This window comes from Mya arenaria, chromosome 16, assembly GCF_026914265.1.
Source record: "Mya arenaria isolate MELC-2E11 chromosome 16, ASM2691426v1".
Lineage (NCBI taxonomy): Eukaryota > Metazoa > Mollusca > Bivalvia > Myida > Myidae > Mya > Mya arenaria.
The window spans coordinates 22,448,029-22,464,855 of NC_069137.1; the positions used below are offsets into that span (position 1 = coordinate 22,448,029).

Consider the following 16,827-nt stretch of genomic DNA (forward strand, 5'->3'; position numbering starts at 1 on the left):
TATAAAACAATCTTCAACTGTATCAGTTGATAGGTTATCAACATAACTACACACTTTGTTTTATAATTTCGCAATTAAACATTCATCAAACAAAGAGGTTACTACTGTAATATATAAAAAGTTCCTTGACTATTAACAAAGATTCCTCAATATAAACCACCTATAGTTAAACACTTTAGTACTTTGTCCGTATTTGTATTGTCAACCGTTGTCAACATGTTAGCCCCAGTGTACGTGGGGTGTTGCTCTGATTTAAATTGCATTACGCTATCTTTGCGTTCACGACATTGAAATCGTGCCATAAGTCTCATCCGAACCAGCCGAATGCCATACTATTGTGGCAATCGAGTGTGTGTGACCATGACCTTTTTTATACATACATATGAATTGCACATGACACGCTGTCTTTCCACTTTTGTGCCAAGTTATTTCAAAATCCAAAATGCATGGCCGACTTACAGCCAAACATCGGAAAGACAGACGGATACATGCACATATAACGATCCACCATTGTGATAATCAGCTCACCGTAAGGGGACTTTATAAAAACATTTTAAAGCCCCGTATTGAATAAAACCTCTTTGTAATAAATATTGCCAAACAGTACGATTCCGAATGAGACCGCTATATAATCATTATTTATTGTATCGCAATAATATTTTAAATGCAACCGCTTTGTATGCATTAATGAAACACAATACCATTCTCAATGAAACCGCCCTGTTATCATTTTTTTCACACTGTACCATTTTCTGGGAGATGCTTTGTTATCATCATTATCACAAAATACAATTTCGAACAAAATCTGTGTGTTGTCAATATTGTCGTATATTGTCTCGTTTTGAATGAGACCGGTTTGTTAGCCATATTAATATACAGTTATCTGTGCAAATGATTTAGTGAAGGCAACACCTACAAACAAACAATATAAAACAATAAATACTTGTTTAATAATAAGGCATTCACATAATAAGTTCCATAACGTTTCTTTTTAAAAGGTATTAAAAGTAATGATTTTAACGGTAAGTTATTCATGTTAGAAAACAAATGGTAGCATAGGTGTTAAACAGCAGACAAATTGTTATTTCTGGTTGTTTATAATTCAGACAGAACAATAACAAATACAATCACATTAAAAAGTGCTAACTCATATCCCTACTACTTCTGCTTTCTTACTTGTAAACATTAAATAATCGTCCCTGATTGCAGAAACAAAATATTCGCTCTTCTGCAAATACCGTTTAATCTCTATATACTCTGTGTTCGGTTCCACAGTACACCCCAATAATGAAAAATTAGCGCTGTTTTTCTGCCTCTCCACCATCCCCCTCAAGCAACGCCCTGTCATTGTCACTCCTTCTAGACGAACATCGTGGAGGGAGGCTGGTAGGAGAAGATCGTGATCACCGAGGTCTGTAATTGGCACGTTCTTCATGCCAATTAAATTCAAAATACCCGAAGAGGACAAATACGTGTCGAAACGGCTTCCTAGGCGCAATCTTTTTAAATTAGTCAACAGAGGAAGAGTCTGACAGAATAGGCTCATGTTGGTTATGTGTTTTAACTTCAGATATTTCAACATCACTGATCGATATTTTAATGACTGCAAAATACTGTATTCAACAGTTTTCGAAACACAGTTTAAATGCAATGACTTTAAATTATTTGTATTGATCTCAATATTCGTGGTTTCAGATCCAATTATCGTTAAGTCTTGGAGATTGTTGCACGCGGAAAGGTTATACTGTCCAGTCACCTTATGTAAAGAAACATAAGTAAGAGTGTTTGTGGAGCAACTGATCACCTCCTGGAGTTTCGCCTGGCTTATATCGTACGAGACATTGATACTACGTACCTTAGACTTGTTCATTGATAGCAAATCATACACTATTTCGGTGTCGGTACAAAACTCTAAATCAAAGCTGATGAGTGACAACTGAATATTTAATACTTTACTCGCTTTAGCCTCCTTATAACCCGACACAATGGTTTTCTGGATGGAATCGTCCAAGTAAAATTTTATACTATTGGATATGTTATTCGATATCATGGCAGACATCTCATTTGCTAACTTCATGTTCATACCGCACATGAAAATAAAAACCTGTGAAATATCCGACATTTCATCGTTCTTCTCATAAAAAAGTGGAACTACTCTTTTAAACTCTTTTGGGTGGTTTGACATGTATATTGCAGCAAGGAATTCCTGAACAGTTTTGTGGATGAACGAGTAACTCGATGACTTTCTAATCAAAGACGCTGATTTTGATTCTTGCAAGATTCCCGACTTCAGCACAAACAGGAGAGTATCGTGCTTCAAATTGTCAACTTTCTTAAACACCAAGGATGATGTTTGTTCGCTCGAAAATAATGTCGTAAAAGCCAGTTCTGCTATCTCCATTACAATGCTGTAGTACTTTTGTACATATTCTGTTTGCTGGAAACAGCGTAGGAAAGGAATATTTTCCTGCGAAACAATACGCATTGGGAGAGCTTTTCGCCCTAACATCATTTCAATAGTGTATGCATATATGTCACATAAAGAAAAAGACTCATGTATTCCCTCAAACCACAAACATACCAGCAACATCGATATAATAGGTACCGATAAAAGATGTATGAGTTTCATTCTTTCAACAAACTTGATGAAATCTAACAATGTTTTTTTTACTGTAACTGTTTCGTTAAGACTATTCAATACTCTCCAAATTAGTAAACCAATATCTGAAGTTCCCTCTATCTCCAGGTACGTGTCTATTTTCGTGTCTTTAACGCGTTGTTGTGACATTCTCCAGGGCCGTGATGTAATCAACACTGTTGCATCTAGGGTAGTATCCAAGTAAGGGATCACTTTTTCTTCTTTTGGACAGCTGCATTTTGTATCATTTGGATGAGTCCATTCATCCAGGCCATCGGCTATGATCACGCACTTATTATTGGACAGAACACTTTGCATAGTCAGGTATGCAGCGTCCCTCTGATCCTGTTGGTAAATTCTGTTGATAAGCTGATCTCGTATCATGTCTGTGAGGTCACAGAGGTCGCAGCTATCTCTTAGAGTGAGGTGGAATAAGAAATCAATGTTTTTACAGAAAGTTTCATCTTTGAATTGGTCATCCTGCTTTGTATCAGAATTGAAAATATGTTTAAAATCCATGCTAATAATAACAACATGTTTAAGCACTGTAGACATACATGAGTTTTGAGGTAAAGGATCTTTGTCAGGTTCGTTAATTGTATTTGTTAATGAGAACTGATTGGCCCATTTCAATGCACACATTGCGGCACAGGTGGACTTTCCCATCCCGGCCTCGCCAACCATGAACACGTTTTTCCTAAAATAACCACTTTTACAGAACAATTGCCTGTAAGCCGTCACGGGTGTTCCTTTTTCTTTCTCAACCGCACCTACTTTTCGCGGGTCTTGCTCCACGATCTTTGGAGGGACGTAAAACTTGTCCAGTCTCTCGTTACTGTCCGACAGCAGGGGAGATATTGGCGCGCTGTTGAGTGTTTTCTGGTAGTACTTGGCAAGCCGTTGTCGTAGATCTGAGAGGAGTACACATTTGTTAAGATGTAACGTTAGATTGTTTTTATTCACCATCATATCATAATTTTCCGACTACAATGAAAACCAAAATGAAGTGAACCTTTGTTTTCCATTATCAAGAGCTCAGCAAATAATAACGCATGTCTGTTTTTCATAAGCTATCAAAAGGCAAACCGGTAGTTCAGCTATTACTTTACATAGTCTTCTTATACATGAGCATATATTCATTGTGTGCAATACATCTATTATAATTTAAATATGCTTTTAAGATTTGGCACATTAGATAGTATACGATATCGAATAATATTACCAGCCGCCTTATTTTATTATATCTTGGGCATAATAATCAGATTCGTCCAAGAACATAGTATTTTTTTACAATATATATATTATAGTATTACCTTCAAGATAGCAATTAGTTTCCGATTGAGAAAAGTAAGGCCAAAAAGGACAAAAAATGTGCTTTGAAAATCAACGGCGTTTAAGACATCAGGTTATGGGTCGGCTTTCTCCTTGCAAATGATTTTTGACACCTTAACGTAATTAAGACATTATTAGACTCTGCGATTCATTCTAGTGTTATTAGCTATGGTGTTCCAGGTAATGACCTATTCATGTTCATTATTTTCCACACTCTAGTTAAACTACTGCTAAGAGTTTTGGAAACCAATCAAAAGTTTTACTTAAGGAAAAAAAGGAATTGATGTTAAATGGACTTCATACGTAGATCCCTGTATTGTATTATTTTTACTTTGTCTTTCTTAAACTTTTCACCTTAGAACAATTGGTGCCTTTTCTTTTTATAGCAAAATTATCCCGACATGCTACACAATGTAAGCTCCTTTTCTTTTCGAATACTGCTTGAAAAATACCATTACACATTTTTAATAACAGGTCAAAAGAAGAACAAATTAAATGTATACTAATGAATTTTTCGGATTTAATTGATGCTAGCTGTGACGGAGACTATGAATGGATACGAACTTACCCTCCAGGTTGTGTTCCCTTTCGTAGTTACCTCTGTCATCGAACCTGTGTTTGACCTCACGTTTGACCTCTATAATTCAATAATGATGAAATAAGGCAATGCATTAGAAACCAGTTTAAACGTTGATTCGTACATACTATAGAAATATATGTATAACACTCATACACTATGTTGCAGCAGTCAAAGCCGCTGATCAAACGTAGTTCCATGATGCAATTATATTTAAGAAATGTTACACACCACTGAGCGTCATATGACATTATAAGGACCGGCCAGTCAGCCACCAAAGGTGTATATGGACCTAGGCGTGAGTGACGTGAGTGATAAATGAGATAGTATAACGGAGATAGATTGATTTTACCATCGACTATAAACCCTTTCAGTTCCTTTCGTAGTCTATCATACATCAGGCCCTCGATCTCTTTGAGATGTTTGTCGACGTCAAAGTTTGTCTGAAGCCATTTGTGTAAGGTTTCTGTCATAACGGCCGGTGTCTTTTCAATCTTGGCTTTGATCTGAAATATTGCAACTATTAGATAAAGCAAAAAAGGTATAACAGAAGAACACGTCCTCTTATTTACGACATATAAAGAAACAATTCCCTTTTATGTTATAGATTCATCCATATATTATGTCTAAATTTAAAGGATTGTTTTTAATTGTTTTACGATTAAAGCCAGTATATGAAAGTATTGAATGTAAAATATAATTGAATAAATGATCAGATCAACTTCGTACATTTATTATGAGATGAGCGGCTCGCTGAGCAAATGTATCATGTATGAGTTCTTGTGGGTCTTGAAGAACGGTAATCATCTTGTCCAGGCAGTCGTTTGCTGTCTTTTCGTCAATCTCATAGCGGGCGTCATGCAGGGTCTTGTTCCTTATGTCTCGCACCTTAGGTATATACATATAATTACATTATATAGAAGTCACTATATTGTTCATGTTTTACAAACTAGAATGTTATAAGCGTCTTTTTGCAAAAAAATAATATCTATACATGGATATTCAAAATGATAGTATGGAATACATTTTGTTATATATACATGTAAAAAGTGTGTTGAATTATAAAGTATGCTTACCTCTTCAAATTGCTGAATATTTGTAATGTGTTGTTTGATAAACGAACTGTTTATACAGATGCTTAACAGTCCTGATGCGTCCATCTGACTCGCCCCAATCTTGTCAAAGTAACCAGCTGAACTAAGATAACACTTGGTCACCTCCCAGTAACCGACGTGTGGATCCTGCCATTTCGTAGAGTCTGTATTCATCCAAAATGGGTTGTTTCCAGCATGATTGTTTTGTATCTCTTTGTACATTGCATCACAGAAATGGGCTGGCCTAAATTTGGATTTTCCTGTCACTTTAGTCTTGCCATTTTGGCATTGATAATTGATTTGGCATTGATCACATGTTTGGTTATTACACTTCGCATTGACAATGCTTATAAATGTTTGGTACTGTTGCTTGCCTTTTGTATCTACGTATCCCTGAAGTCCTTCTCTCACGTACAGGAGTCCCCAGACCACTCTCAGCCAGTTCTCGTGTCTTGTCTCAATACTCTCAGCCATGCTTTAACCTTCTGAAAAGGACAGTTTAACAAACTACGATAGGTGCATGTTTTTTTGTTGATTTGGATCCTTAATCATATTCTTAACGAGCACGGCTTAGTGGTAAGAGGATAAATATTAACATTGATTAATGAAGATATACGTTACCTTTCTTTGTTCAACTGTTACATGGCGGTTATATTTCACTGAGTCAGCATGAACATATGTATTTTACAAAAAAAACGAAAACTGTTTCATTATATGTCAACACAGGTTGATCAATAACAGGTATTTGCGATGTTTTAGAAAAGCCTACATGCAAACGTTACTTCATTTGGAAAATATTGTTTTCGAAATTGTGTCCCAGTAATGTACGCTGACTTGACAGCGGACTAATTTTACTAATCAAGGCAGTAAAATATCATTTTTATGTCAAAAATAAACATATTAAAATCACAAGGACCCAATATAATACATTACATTTAGTTTAGCCCCCAAATATTAATTTAAACAATTTATGCATCGTGTTTCCTTTTTAAAATCATATCAAGAATATTCAAATGCAAAATATAAATATGCCTGTAATGTAATAAGCACTTAATGATCATCAGCCGTCGTACTCAAACTATTTAAATAACAAACATGAAATGAAATTGATCAGCTTTTGATTATAAAGATATATTTACAATAGGTCTTGCACTAATTATTTTGCTTTGAATGAACAGTGGGCTAATTTAAATATTTTTTAATTGAGTATCAGTATTGTATTTGCCGATATAACGTGTTCAAACATAATTACAAGTTTTACAAGAGTATCAAATTATACGATATAAAGGCGACCATGAATATTTAAGAGGAGAGGAAGATCCAATGTCGCTTTAACAAACGGTTAGACAAAATTGAAGCTTTTTTGTTAAAATATATTATTAAATAATGAGTTAAATAGACTTTGAAAAACTTTAACCCGATTGGGATTTTAAAGCCTATGAACATGATTACTTCGTTAATAGTAATAGAAGTCAGAATTTTAAATGTATTTTGTTCAGGTGTAATGCATATAATTACGCTATGTATTTGTCATCAGCTACCACCTGGATTATTATACGCTTAACATTTATGTGTCGTTGTAAAACTATCTAAGATGAAAACGCTTCTTTTGAATCCGACAATTTAAATAACAAGGGCTAGTTTAAGGGTTTGAGTTTGAGATAAAACTATCAAACCAACGAAAGAATTATGTTTGTACTGTTTGCAGCTAATAATCAGGCTGTCAGTGGTTCGAGACCCACACCCGGCACATTTGTTTTATTCATTCACAATGCTTTTATACGAAACCGTTTTCTATTTCTATTGGTTCTTCCTAGATTTTGCAGAACAGTGAGCAAACCGGGAATGTGAATTAAACTGCTGTTGTGACAATATAGAGGAGAGGTTCTCGAGTATATCTGAAATACCAATATCTCTTTTTAAGAATTTTTAGTTCTTTAATTTTAACGCATTCTGATACGTTTCGATAGCTATACTTTGTATCATAGAAAATGAATCATGGGTAATGACAGCTCGAATGCAATAATGATGATAATATTAAAAGAGTTATGCCCAGGTGGAATATATGGCTATATGGTCCTACTTCGACAATTAAAGGGCCAACAATATATTGATAATTATGTTTCCTATCCAGGATATGTTGCCCATAAATATTGAACCGAGCTTGTGTTCTTACCCTTTACCAACGAAAGATAACAAATCTAGTTTTGACATATTTTGGGAACTAAAATACATTTGAAATTAATTAGGTTTTTTCTGAAATGAATCTTGCTGAGTTGTTAGTCTTTCTTAATTCTGGACTGGCAATGCTTAAGTCCTATAGCGAACAAGCTAAGTGTGTAAGATATTAATAAAATGGCCCAAACTCTTGCATCAACAGCTATTTCTTTCTGAATTTCGGATTACCTCGAGATATTAGGAAAATAAACATTCCTAGCAAGCCATTAATATCAGATATCAAATTATGTTAACCAGAAAGGGAAGGCCGACAACTGAAGTTTTAAATTTCAGGCATATATATGATATGTGTGATATGAAATGCCTAAGATGAAGAGCTGATGAAGAATAACTTGATGAATATCGTTCACTTGACTATAACAGCTAGATTGTCCCTTATTTAAAGTTGTTTAGTGTGTTAAGGATTGGAAAGCTCCTTTAGTTAGAAATAAATAAAGTTTAATAGTACATGTATTTCATTTTTTGGTAACGCATTGACATGTTAGACATTAACTCTGACACTATTTTTCCAATCAAAAAGATAAGCGTGCTTGTAATATAAATAAGTTATAAAACGGTACGGACCAATACATAATTACACGCACCAATTAAACTACCAGTGAATCGTGTACTATTAAAGCGCCGACAGTTTTTTGTTGCAGAAGGTACGGACTCAATACATAATTACAATCCGCAAACATACTATATGTCTGTGGGTCGTGTATTATGATAGCACTGAAAGTCTTTTGTTGCTGAAAGTACGGGCTCAATACATAATTACACTCCGCAAATAAACTATCAGTCCGTTGGTCTTGTCTTGTATCTGAATATATTTTGACATATGACAAAAATTATAGCTTTCAAACACTTCAAAGAGTTTATGCATCTAAAGAATACTTTTAAGCCTTTAAATGCATACAAATTTAGAAAAATGCAAATTAAAAAGATACGTATACTTTATTTTCTATTCTTTAGGCCGCAATGATTGATGCGCAAGTTAATTTTTTTGCTGTGTTTTGTCATATCGTACATCGTATTGCATTCATTAGCCTAGTGGTAAGTGTGATCTTAGTTTATACCTGGATAACTTAAGAGCAATATTCGATTCCTAGATCAGCAAATCGATTCACTTTTTTAGGCTGATACCAATGATTTTGTAAATACGATTGGTAAAAATGGCATATTTATCATTTGTTTATTGCACTTTTCACTAATTGATTCTTTAACAATAACATTGATATACGTAATTTAAAGCTATCTTACTGACATTCCGAATTTTAAGTAGTCAATATTGATCACTGTTAAGAAAGTGTGCGTCAATCATGCGATCACATTTAAATGTTTTTTTTCAAGTGCGGGCAAACGTTTCACATAAAGTGAAAAGATCATAGCGTCCTATTTGCATGATTGTGGTATATATTAGTAACAAACTTCAGCCAGAAATCAAATAGACAAAACGGTTTAGAAAACGGAATTCATCTCTGCGAACTGTGCACACTGAACCTAGGTTGATACCAATATGCAATAAAGAAACGACTCCTGATTTGTTTTGTTTCTTCTCCTTTGTTTCGTATACCGGCGCTTAAGCTAAAACAATAAGCAAAGACAGTTAATCATTTAAAATGCTTGTCGTTTTCTAGCAAATGTCATTATGTAAAAGAATTACATCGACAAGTATTAATTTGTAATTTAATAAGTTTTTAAACATGTTTTAAAGCTGCAACCTCACAGATTTACCGTTTTTACAACCTTTTTTTTATTATTTATCCTGGAATGAGCTAATTTTTACGTAAATATCTTCAAACCAGTGATAAAAGACTGCTGACAAAATATGAGATCGCAGAAGTTCATATTTCCGTTCGAAAAAGTATGTTTGAAAAATGCATAAAACATCAATTTTTGAACTTAAATAGAAAAATCTTTGTCTAAATTGTTGTCACCAGTCTCATACAAAAATGGTTTAAATGCATTTTGAAATAAACTAGCTCGTTCCAAGACAAAAAAATAAATAGTTGTAAAAACGTTTAATCTGTGAGAGTGCAGCTTTAAGATAGTTTCCGGGCATCAAAACATTTCAAGACAAACGCAGGAGAGTGCCGATTAGTTTAATTTCATTACTTTAACAGTCAAGTTAATTGAGCAAAGTAAAGCATTACAGCGTTTTCGACCGGGTTGTATATATTTAACATTGGATTATTGTAAAAAGATACGGACTGTTTGCAGACAATTTCAATCGAAGTGTGACTCGTATATTGCAGACATGAAGAACATAATATTACACCTTCTAGAACATGCGTTGGAGACAAATCGTCATTTCCTTCAGTTTGCAACGCAAAGCATTACTATAAAGGAAAATGGAACACAAAAGATATAAATAAAACACATACCTGAATCACTGATAACATGAGCCGAGTTTTGATGTTTTCCATTTATTTGAACACATCTTCCGGCTTTCGTTCCTCACAGATAATGCACATTTGGGGTAACACTGTCGCACAGTAGTGTTTACCTGGTATCCAAGGTGTACAAAATAACATTGCGCACGCAACTTGTAAAGGAGGTGTCAAGTAACGTTAATATTCAATATAGTGGCGAAAAGGAATAAAGCCTCTTTATACTGACATGTCAATATTTCAATGTTCAGTTTACAATGTAAACTGTATTGATTTAAACGGTTCTTAACATTACAGCAATTTTACCTTTTTTAAAATTCAGCCTTTCATTATCAGAATGCATAACTTTCGCTTTAGTTAAAATAAAATAACTGCAAAAACACTTGTTGAAAACAAATAATGGTGATCTTACTTTTGGGAGCGAATTACTATAACAGAGTCAGTATGCATCAGATCAATTCATGGACAGCTATTTTTTCCTTACACTTCAATATTTATGCGAAAAGCTTAATGGAGTCAAGCCGATAATTGTTGGCGAATTGGGTCTGACCAATAACCCATGAAACTGTTTTTTTTTGGGACAGTCTATACAACTATCAAATGGATATATCGTACCAAATGGGTATGAAACACTGGTTTTTACGCAGCTTTGTATGGAAAAAAACCCAGGTGCAACCTCATTTAACAGTCTTGTCAAGTATTACAATGACGTTTGGAAACTTAAGGTTTCCGAGTCAGATTTGCAGGTTCGAGTCCGTCAATGCAAAGCAAATGTGTATTTAGATAAGGCATTGTCATAGTCAAGTCGTAAGCATCATCGCAATGAATACATACATATATTTTTTTAAATATAAGTTTAACCAAGCTTAATCATCAGCAGAATAATAAAAAATATTTAATATGGCTAATATCATCGACCTATAATTTTAACAAATTCCGATTTGACTACGATGATATTTTCATCAACTGTTTATGAAATTCAATTTATTTTCTCTGACAAACAACCTTCTTTGAAGCGTAATTTGAATGCAATCAATGCAATATTGATCTGACAGTGGCATCAACCCATATTAAGTACACCGCTCTTACTGTTTTGCAAGTGTCTCTCATTCACAGTCAAACAAAATCAATATCTCACAATCTGCTAATTCTTACAGGTTTAAGTGACGACTAAGGTCAAATAATATACTAGCACCTTCATTTTGTTTATATTCGAATGTTTGTTTGCCATATACACATTCAAAAGACAAGCAGAGCGATTTCGGATGCTTCGAACCCGTTTCCCGCACCCTATTTCGGCTGAAAAAGCGCCTCAACCGGGCTGAAACAGAGTATCGCTTGGTTCAGTGTTACTATTCAAAAATTCGATCTTAAGCCCTTTGGTGTCCGGCGCTTCAAATCCTGGTCATCATCGGCTTTCTCTGCAAGGTAGTGTAAACTGGTCCAATGAGTTTCTAAGCTCTAAGTAGGTTTCTGGCCCTTCAAATTCTGGTCATCATCGTCTTTCTCTGCAAGGTAGTGTAAACTGGTCCAATGTGTTTCCAAGCTCTAAGTAGGTTTCTGGCGCTTCAAATCCTGGTCATCATCGCCTTGCTCTAATAAGGAAGTGTAGACGGGTCCAACGTGTGTCCGATTCTACATCCCACTTACTATCATGTAGCCTCTCGCGTTTTCCAAATTCAAATCGCTCTGGAGAAAAAGTCTGAATTTTCGCTGCTTGTAACTGGTCATGAACTCGTTCTAAGTCAACATTTTCAGTTTCCATTTTTATAAGTTGTATCCCATTTATAGGTTTTGCAACTGCTGGTTCCTTTTTCGAAATGTCATCCATTTTATCCTCCCGACGTTGCATGTGCTCCGCTCGGACTTTCATTTCTCCATACAGGAGTATGCAGTATGCATACTTATAGTTTCTGAAAATGGTGGTTTTACACCAAATTTTTAATATGTTTTACTTTATTAGAGTAGAGTAATATAGCAAAGTCTTTGAAATTTTGGCTCAAACCTCGAAAGAGATATTTTAGACGAGAGAACGTCAGTCAGAAGTTGAACGTGTCATACATTATGATATCTTTATAATAACATAACAATACTTTTGAATTAACACATTTTGCCTTTACAACCATTATCTAGGTTTCTTTCCAGCTACTTCATAGGAGACAGGGTTTTTGTAATAGAGAGTAATTCACAATAATGTCATCTCTAGCAGTTTTTCAATTAACGTGTTAATTATCATTGCTTTTAATAATGAGTCATTACGTTAAGAATGTTCCTTTATATGTTCATATTTACACCTCAACTTCCATTCCTTAAATGAACTGCCTTTCGGCAATTGCGTTCATCAATCGATGAACGCAACATCTTCGGATATGTTCGGATCGTAATTCATAGCTTAACAATATACATGAAAGCTATTGATCTTGTTATTGGTTGTATTGTTTCTGCAGGTCCCGTAAAATATAAATAAACATTTTTAAAAGTGTAAGTTTATTATATTTTTAACCTATTCGTACCAGAAGTGTGTCAATTTAACGTTTTAAAGTGTTTTCAAGTAGTTAATCTTTTCCTGCGTTATTGTGACGTCATTTGAAAGAAATATTTCCAGTTATAGTCGGGTCGTTCTATTTACAGAATAGGTAAGAATGGATTACTGAAAGGTTTTCTTAAATGAAATACAGTATTTTTTTAACAAGTCCTTCGGACTCCACACACATTGACCAACCCAATTGCGTTCATACCCCGATAATGACATCAACCCCGCAATTCATTCCTTAATTAAAATCCTTGGCATTGAATGAGCATTCTTCGTTTTCTTTGCTTTACATGCGTGCACTAGAATTCAATTACGAGCTTTAGTCATGGTTCAACTTCAATAGCATTGATAAGTTTTTCTTTAAAGCGAAAATCAATGTTGGTCTACGTGCACAAAATGGATTGAATACACAAATTCATAAATTGAGTTACTTAAAACTATCAAATACATGGTTTATGCATGTAATTTGTACCTCAATTTGCTTTTCTTAATAGTTTAACCATTAAACAACCTTCTTTAAAGCGTAATTTGAATGCGATCAATGCAATATTGATCTGACAGTGACATCAACCCATATTAAGTACACCACTCTAACTGTTTTGCAAGGGTCTCTCATTCACAGTCAAACAAAATCAATAACTGACAATCTGCTAATTCTTACAGGTTTAAGTGACGACTAAGGTCCAATAATAAAACGAACATCTTCATTTTGTTTATATTCAAATGTTTGTTTGCCATATACAAATACAAAAGACAAGCAGAGCGATTTCAGATGCTTGTCGTTTATTTACATTCGATCCCATTTCCCACACCCTATTTCGGCTGAAAAAGCGCCTCAACCGGGCTGAAATAGAGAATCGCTTGGTTCAGGGTTGCTAATTCAAAAAATCGACCTTAAGCCCTAAGTAGGTGTCTGGCGCTTCAAGCCCTGGTCATCATCGTCTTTCTCTGCAAGGTAGTGTAAACTGGTCCAATGTGTTTCCAAGCTCTAAGTAGGTTTCTGGCGCTTCAAATCCTGGTCATCATCGGCTTGCTCTAATAAGGAAGTGTAGACGGGTCCAACGTGTGTCCGATTCTACATCCCACTTACTATCATGTAGCCTCTCGCTTTTTCCAAATTCAAATCGCTCTGGAGAAAAAGTCTGAATTTTCGCTGCTTGTAACTGGTCATGAACTCGTTCTAAGTCAACATTTTCAGTTTCCATTTTTATAAGTTGTATCCCATTTATAGGTTTTGCAACTGCTGGTACCTTTTTCGAAATGTCATCCATTTTATCCTCCCGACGCTGCATGTGCTCCGCTCGGACTTTCATTTCTCCATACAGGAGTATGCAGTATGCATACTTAAAGTTCTGAAAATGGTGGTTTTACACCAAATTTTTAATATGTTTTACTTTATTAGAGTAGAGTAATATAGCAAAGTCTTTGAAATTTTGGCTCAAACCTCGAAAGAGTGATTTTAGACAAGAGAACGTCAGTCAGAAGTTGAACGTGTCATACATTATGATATCTTTATAATAACATAACAATACTTTTGAATTAACACATTTTGCCTTTACAACCATTATCTAGGTTTCTTTCCAGCTACTTCATAGGAGACAGGCTTTTTGTAATAGAGAGTAATTCACAATAATGTCATCTCTAGCAGTTTTTCAATTAACGTGTTAATTTCATTACGTTAAGAATGTTCCTTTATATGTTCATATTTACACCTGAACTGAACATATGAACTGCCTTTCGGCAATTGCGTTCATCAATCGATGAACGCAACATCTTCGGATATGTTCGGATCGTAATTCATCGCTTAACAATATACATGAAAGCTATTGATCTTGTTATTGGTTGTATTGTTTCTGCAGGTCCCGTAAAATATAAATAAACATTTTTAAAAGTGTAAGTTTATTATATTTTTAATCTATTCGTACCAGAAGTGTGTCAATTTAACGTTTTAAAGTGTTTTCAAGTAGTTGATCTTTTCCCGCGTTATTGTGACGTCATTTGAAAGAAATATTTCCAGTTATAGTCGGGTCGTTCTATTTACAGAATAGGTAAGAATGGATTACTGAAAGGTTTTCTTAAATGAAATAAAGTATTTTTTTAACAAGTCCTTCGGACTCCACACACATTGACCAACCCAATTGCGTTCATACCCCGATAATGACATCAACCCCGCAATTCATTCCTAAATTAAAATCCTTGGCATTGAATGAGCATTCTTCGTTTTCTTTGCTTTACATGCGTGCACTAGAATTCAATTACGAGCTTTAGTCATGGTTCAACTTCAATAGCATTGATAAGTTTTTCTTTAAAGCGAAAATCAATGTTGGTCTACGTGCACAAAATGGATTGAATACACAAATTCATAAATTGAGCTACTTAAAACTATCAAATACATGGTTTATGCATGTAATTTGTACCTCAATTTGCTTTTCTTAATAGTTTAACCATTATGTAAACAAAACAGGACAATACATAATAAAATGGCCAGGCTCGTGACCACCAAAGTCATTAAAACACAATTTCCAAAGCAGTAAACGTAACCAAACATCCCACAGTGCTCTCTGTACACTGATATATAATTCATATTGCAATTGCTTTAAGCTTTGCATGGAAATGGATTACAATCAAATGTAAATTATGTTCATAAAGTCAATTTAAGTGTTATTTATTTTGGATAATCATGACATGCTCAAGTAACATTGACACTTGAATTAAGAAAAAACCTCTAATTTCTACTGGGTTTTATTTTACCTAAACAAACATTGACACAGGATACGTTTGCAGAAAAAAACGCAGGGATTTAAAAAAAATATTATTTTATTAAAATTAGTCTACATTCACATTTTAATTGACAGTGAATTCAATATTGATATGCAAAACGTCACCTGAATCGGTAATGTATCAAATATAGTGAATCATAAAAATAGCTTTCAAATATGTTCACGTTTCTTTTGTGCGCACTAAAGGTACCCATTCACAATTTGCAAACTATGCTGATTATGAACTCGTCTGTAATGTATTATTGATATGTATGGTTGATATTAATTTATAAATGGTCTTAAACAAACTTCTGGTTAGTCTCCTCCTATTTCGTAATGATATTTTACAAAATGCTTGTCGGATCTTGAAACATTCGTTAAATGCAATGCTTTGAAAATGCGAGTAATTCGGGACTATTGATGATGTTCAGACAGTTCAAATAGTGAAAGACAAAAAACATTTTAACCGGGCATTGTATATATTGATCAGTAAATAAATAAACATTGAAAACATTTCATTGATGAAAAACCAAGTATATTCAAAATCCAGGCCATCGTGAACATGTACACTTGACGAGTCTGTGGTTTTTATCGATGCCAAAACGTCCGGCGAAATAATCTAACAATTTCTCAAAGGTGTTTGCATTGATGCATTTGTTATGGACATTAAGTGAGCAGGTGGATAAACGTAAATGTAACTAATATTTGGTTACCGTGTATAAGGATAAAACTCTCAACAAGATACAGACAATGTCACACGACACCAGTGATTATTGAAATGTTGAAACATGGCAGAACAGGCTGTTTTGTGATCATTTGCCCGTGTGGCTTCTGTTGCCCCGGTCTCCAGAATTGTTGGGGCGAGATTTAATACTGAATAACACCTGAATTGTTTGTTAATGTGCTATTCAAAAGTGTTGAACACCGTCAAAACAACAAAATACAGAAGAGTAAAAAACTAATACCAATTCAATTAAACCCAGATCATTATCACCCGCTATTTGTTTGTCAAACGTATGTTCAGAAATATGTTCATGTCTAACACCACAGCCCGGCCGGTGTATTGTTTGACAGAGCTTTATCAGCCGTGTTAAGCTGCTGCCTGGTGCCAGGCGACCTGACTATAACTTTCATGAAAAGGGAATTGCTCTGCAGTCTGTAATTTGTTCAAGGTTTTATGCACACTTTCATTCAGGAAATGCGCCAACCTTTATAACAGGTTTGTATAAACTCTTAATGAATGATCGTGTCTACAAAAGCATCATAATGCCAATGCACTCTTAT

At 34.6% G+C, this 16,827-nt stretch overlaps 1 protein-coding gene across 1 annotated transcript; it reads right to left on the reverse strand.

The window, feature by feature from the left end:
* Positions 1-739: 739 nt before the first annotated feature.
* Positions 740-10,360, reverse strand: LOC128222205 (uncharacterized). The gene is made up of 6 exons (XM_052931122.1): positions 10,246-10,360; positions 5,624-6,126; positions 5,277-5,435; positions 4,900-5,053; positions 4,539-4,607; positions 740-3,549 (listed from the first exon to the last, which is right to left on the reverse strand). The coding sequence occupies exons 2-6, from the start codon at positions 6,113-6,115 to the stop codon at positions 1,148-1,150; spliced, it is 3,276 nt and encodes a 1,091-aa protein (XP_052787082.1). The 5' UTR covers positions 6,116-6,126; positions 10,246-10,360; the 3' UTR covers positions 740-1,147.
* Positions 10,361-16,827: the final 6,467 nt, after the last annotated feature.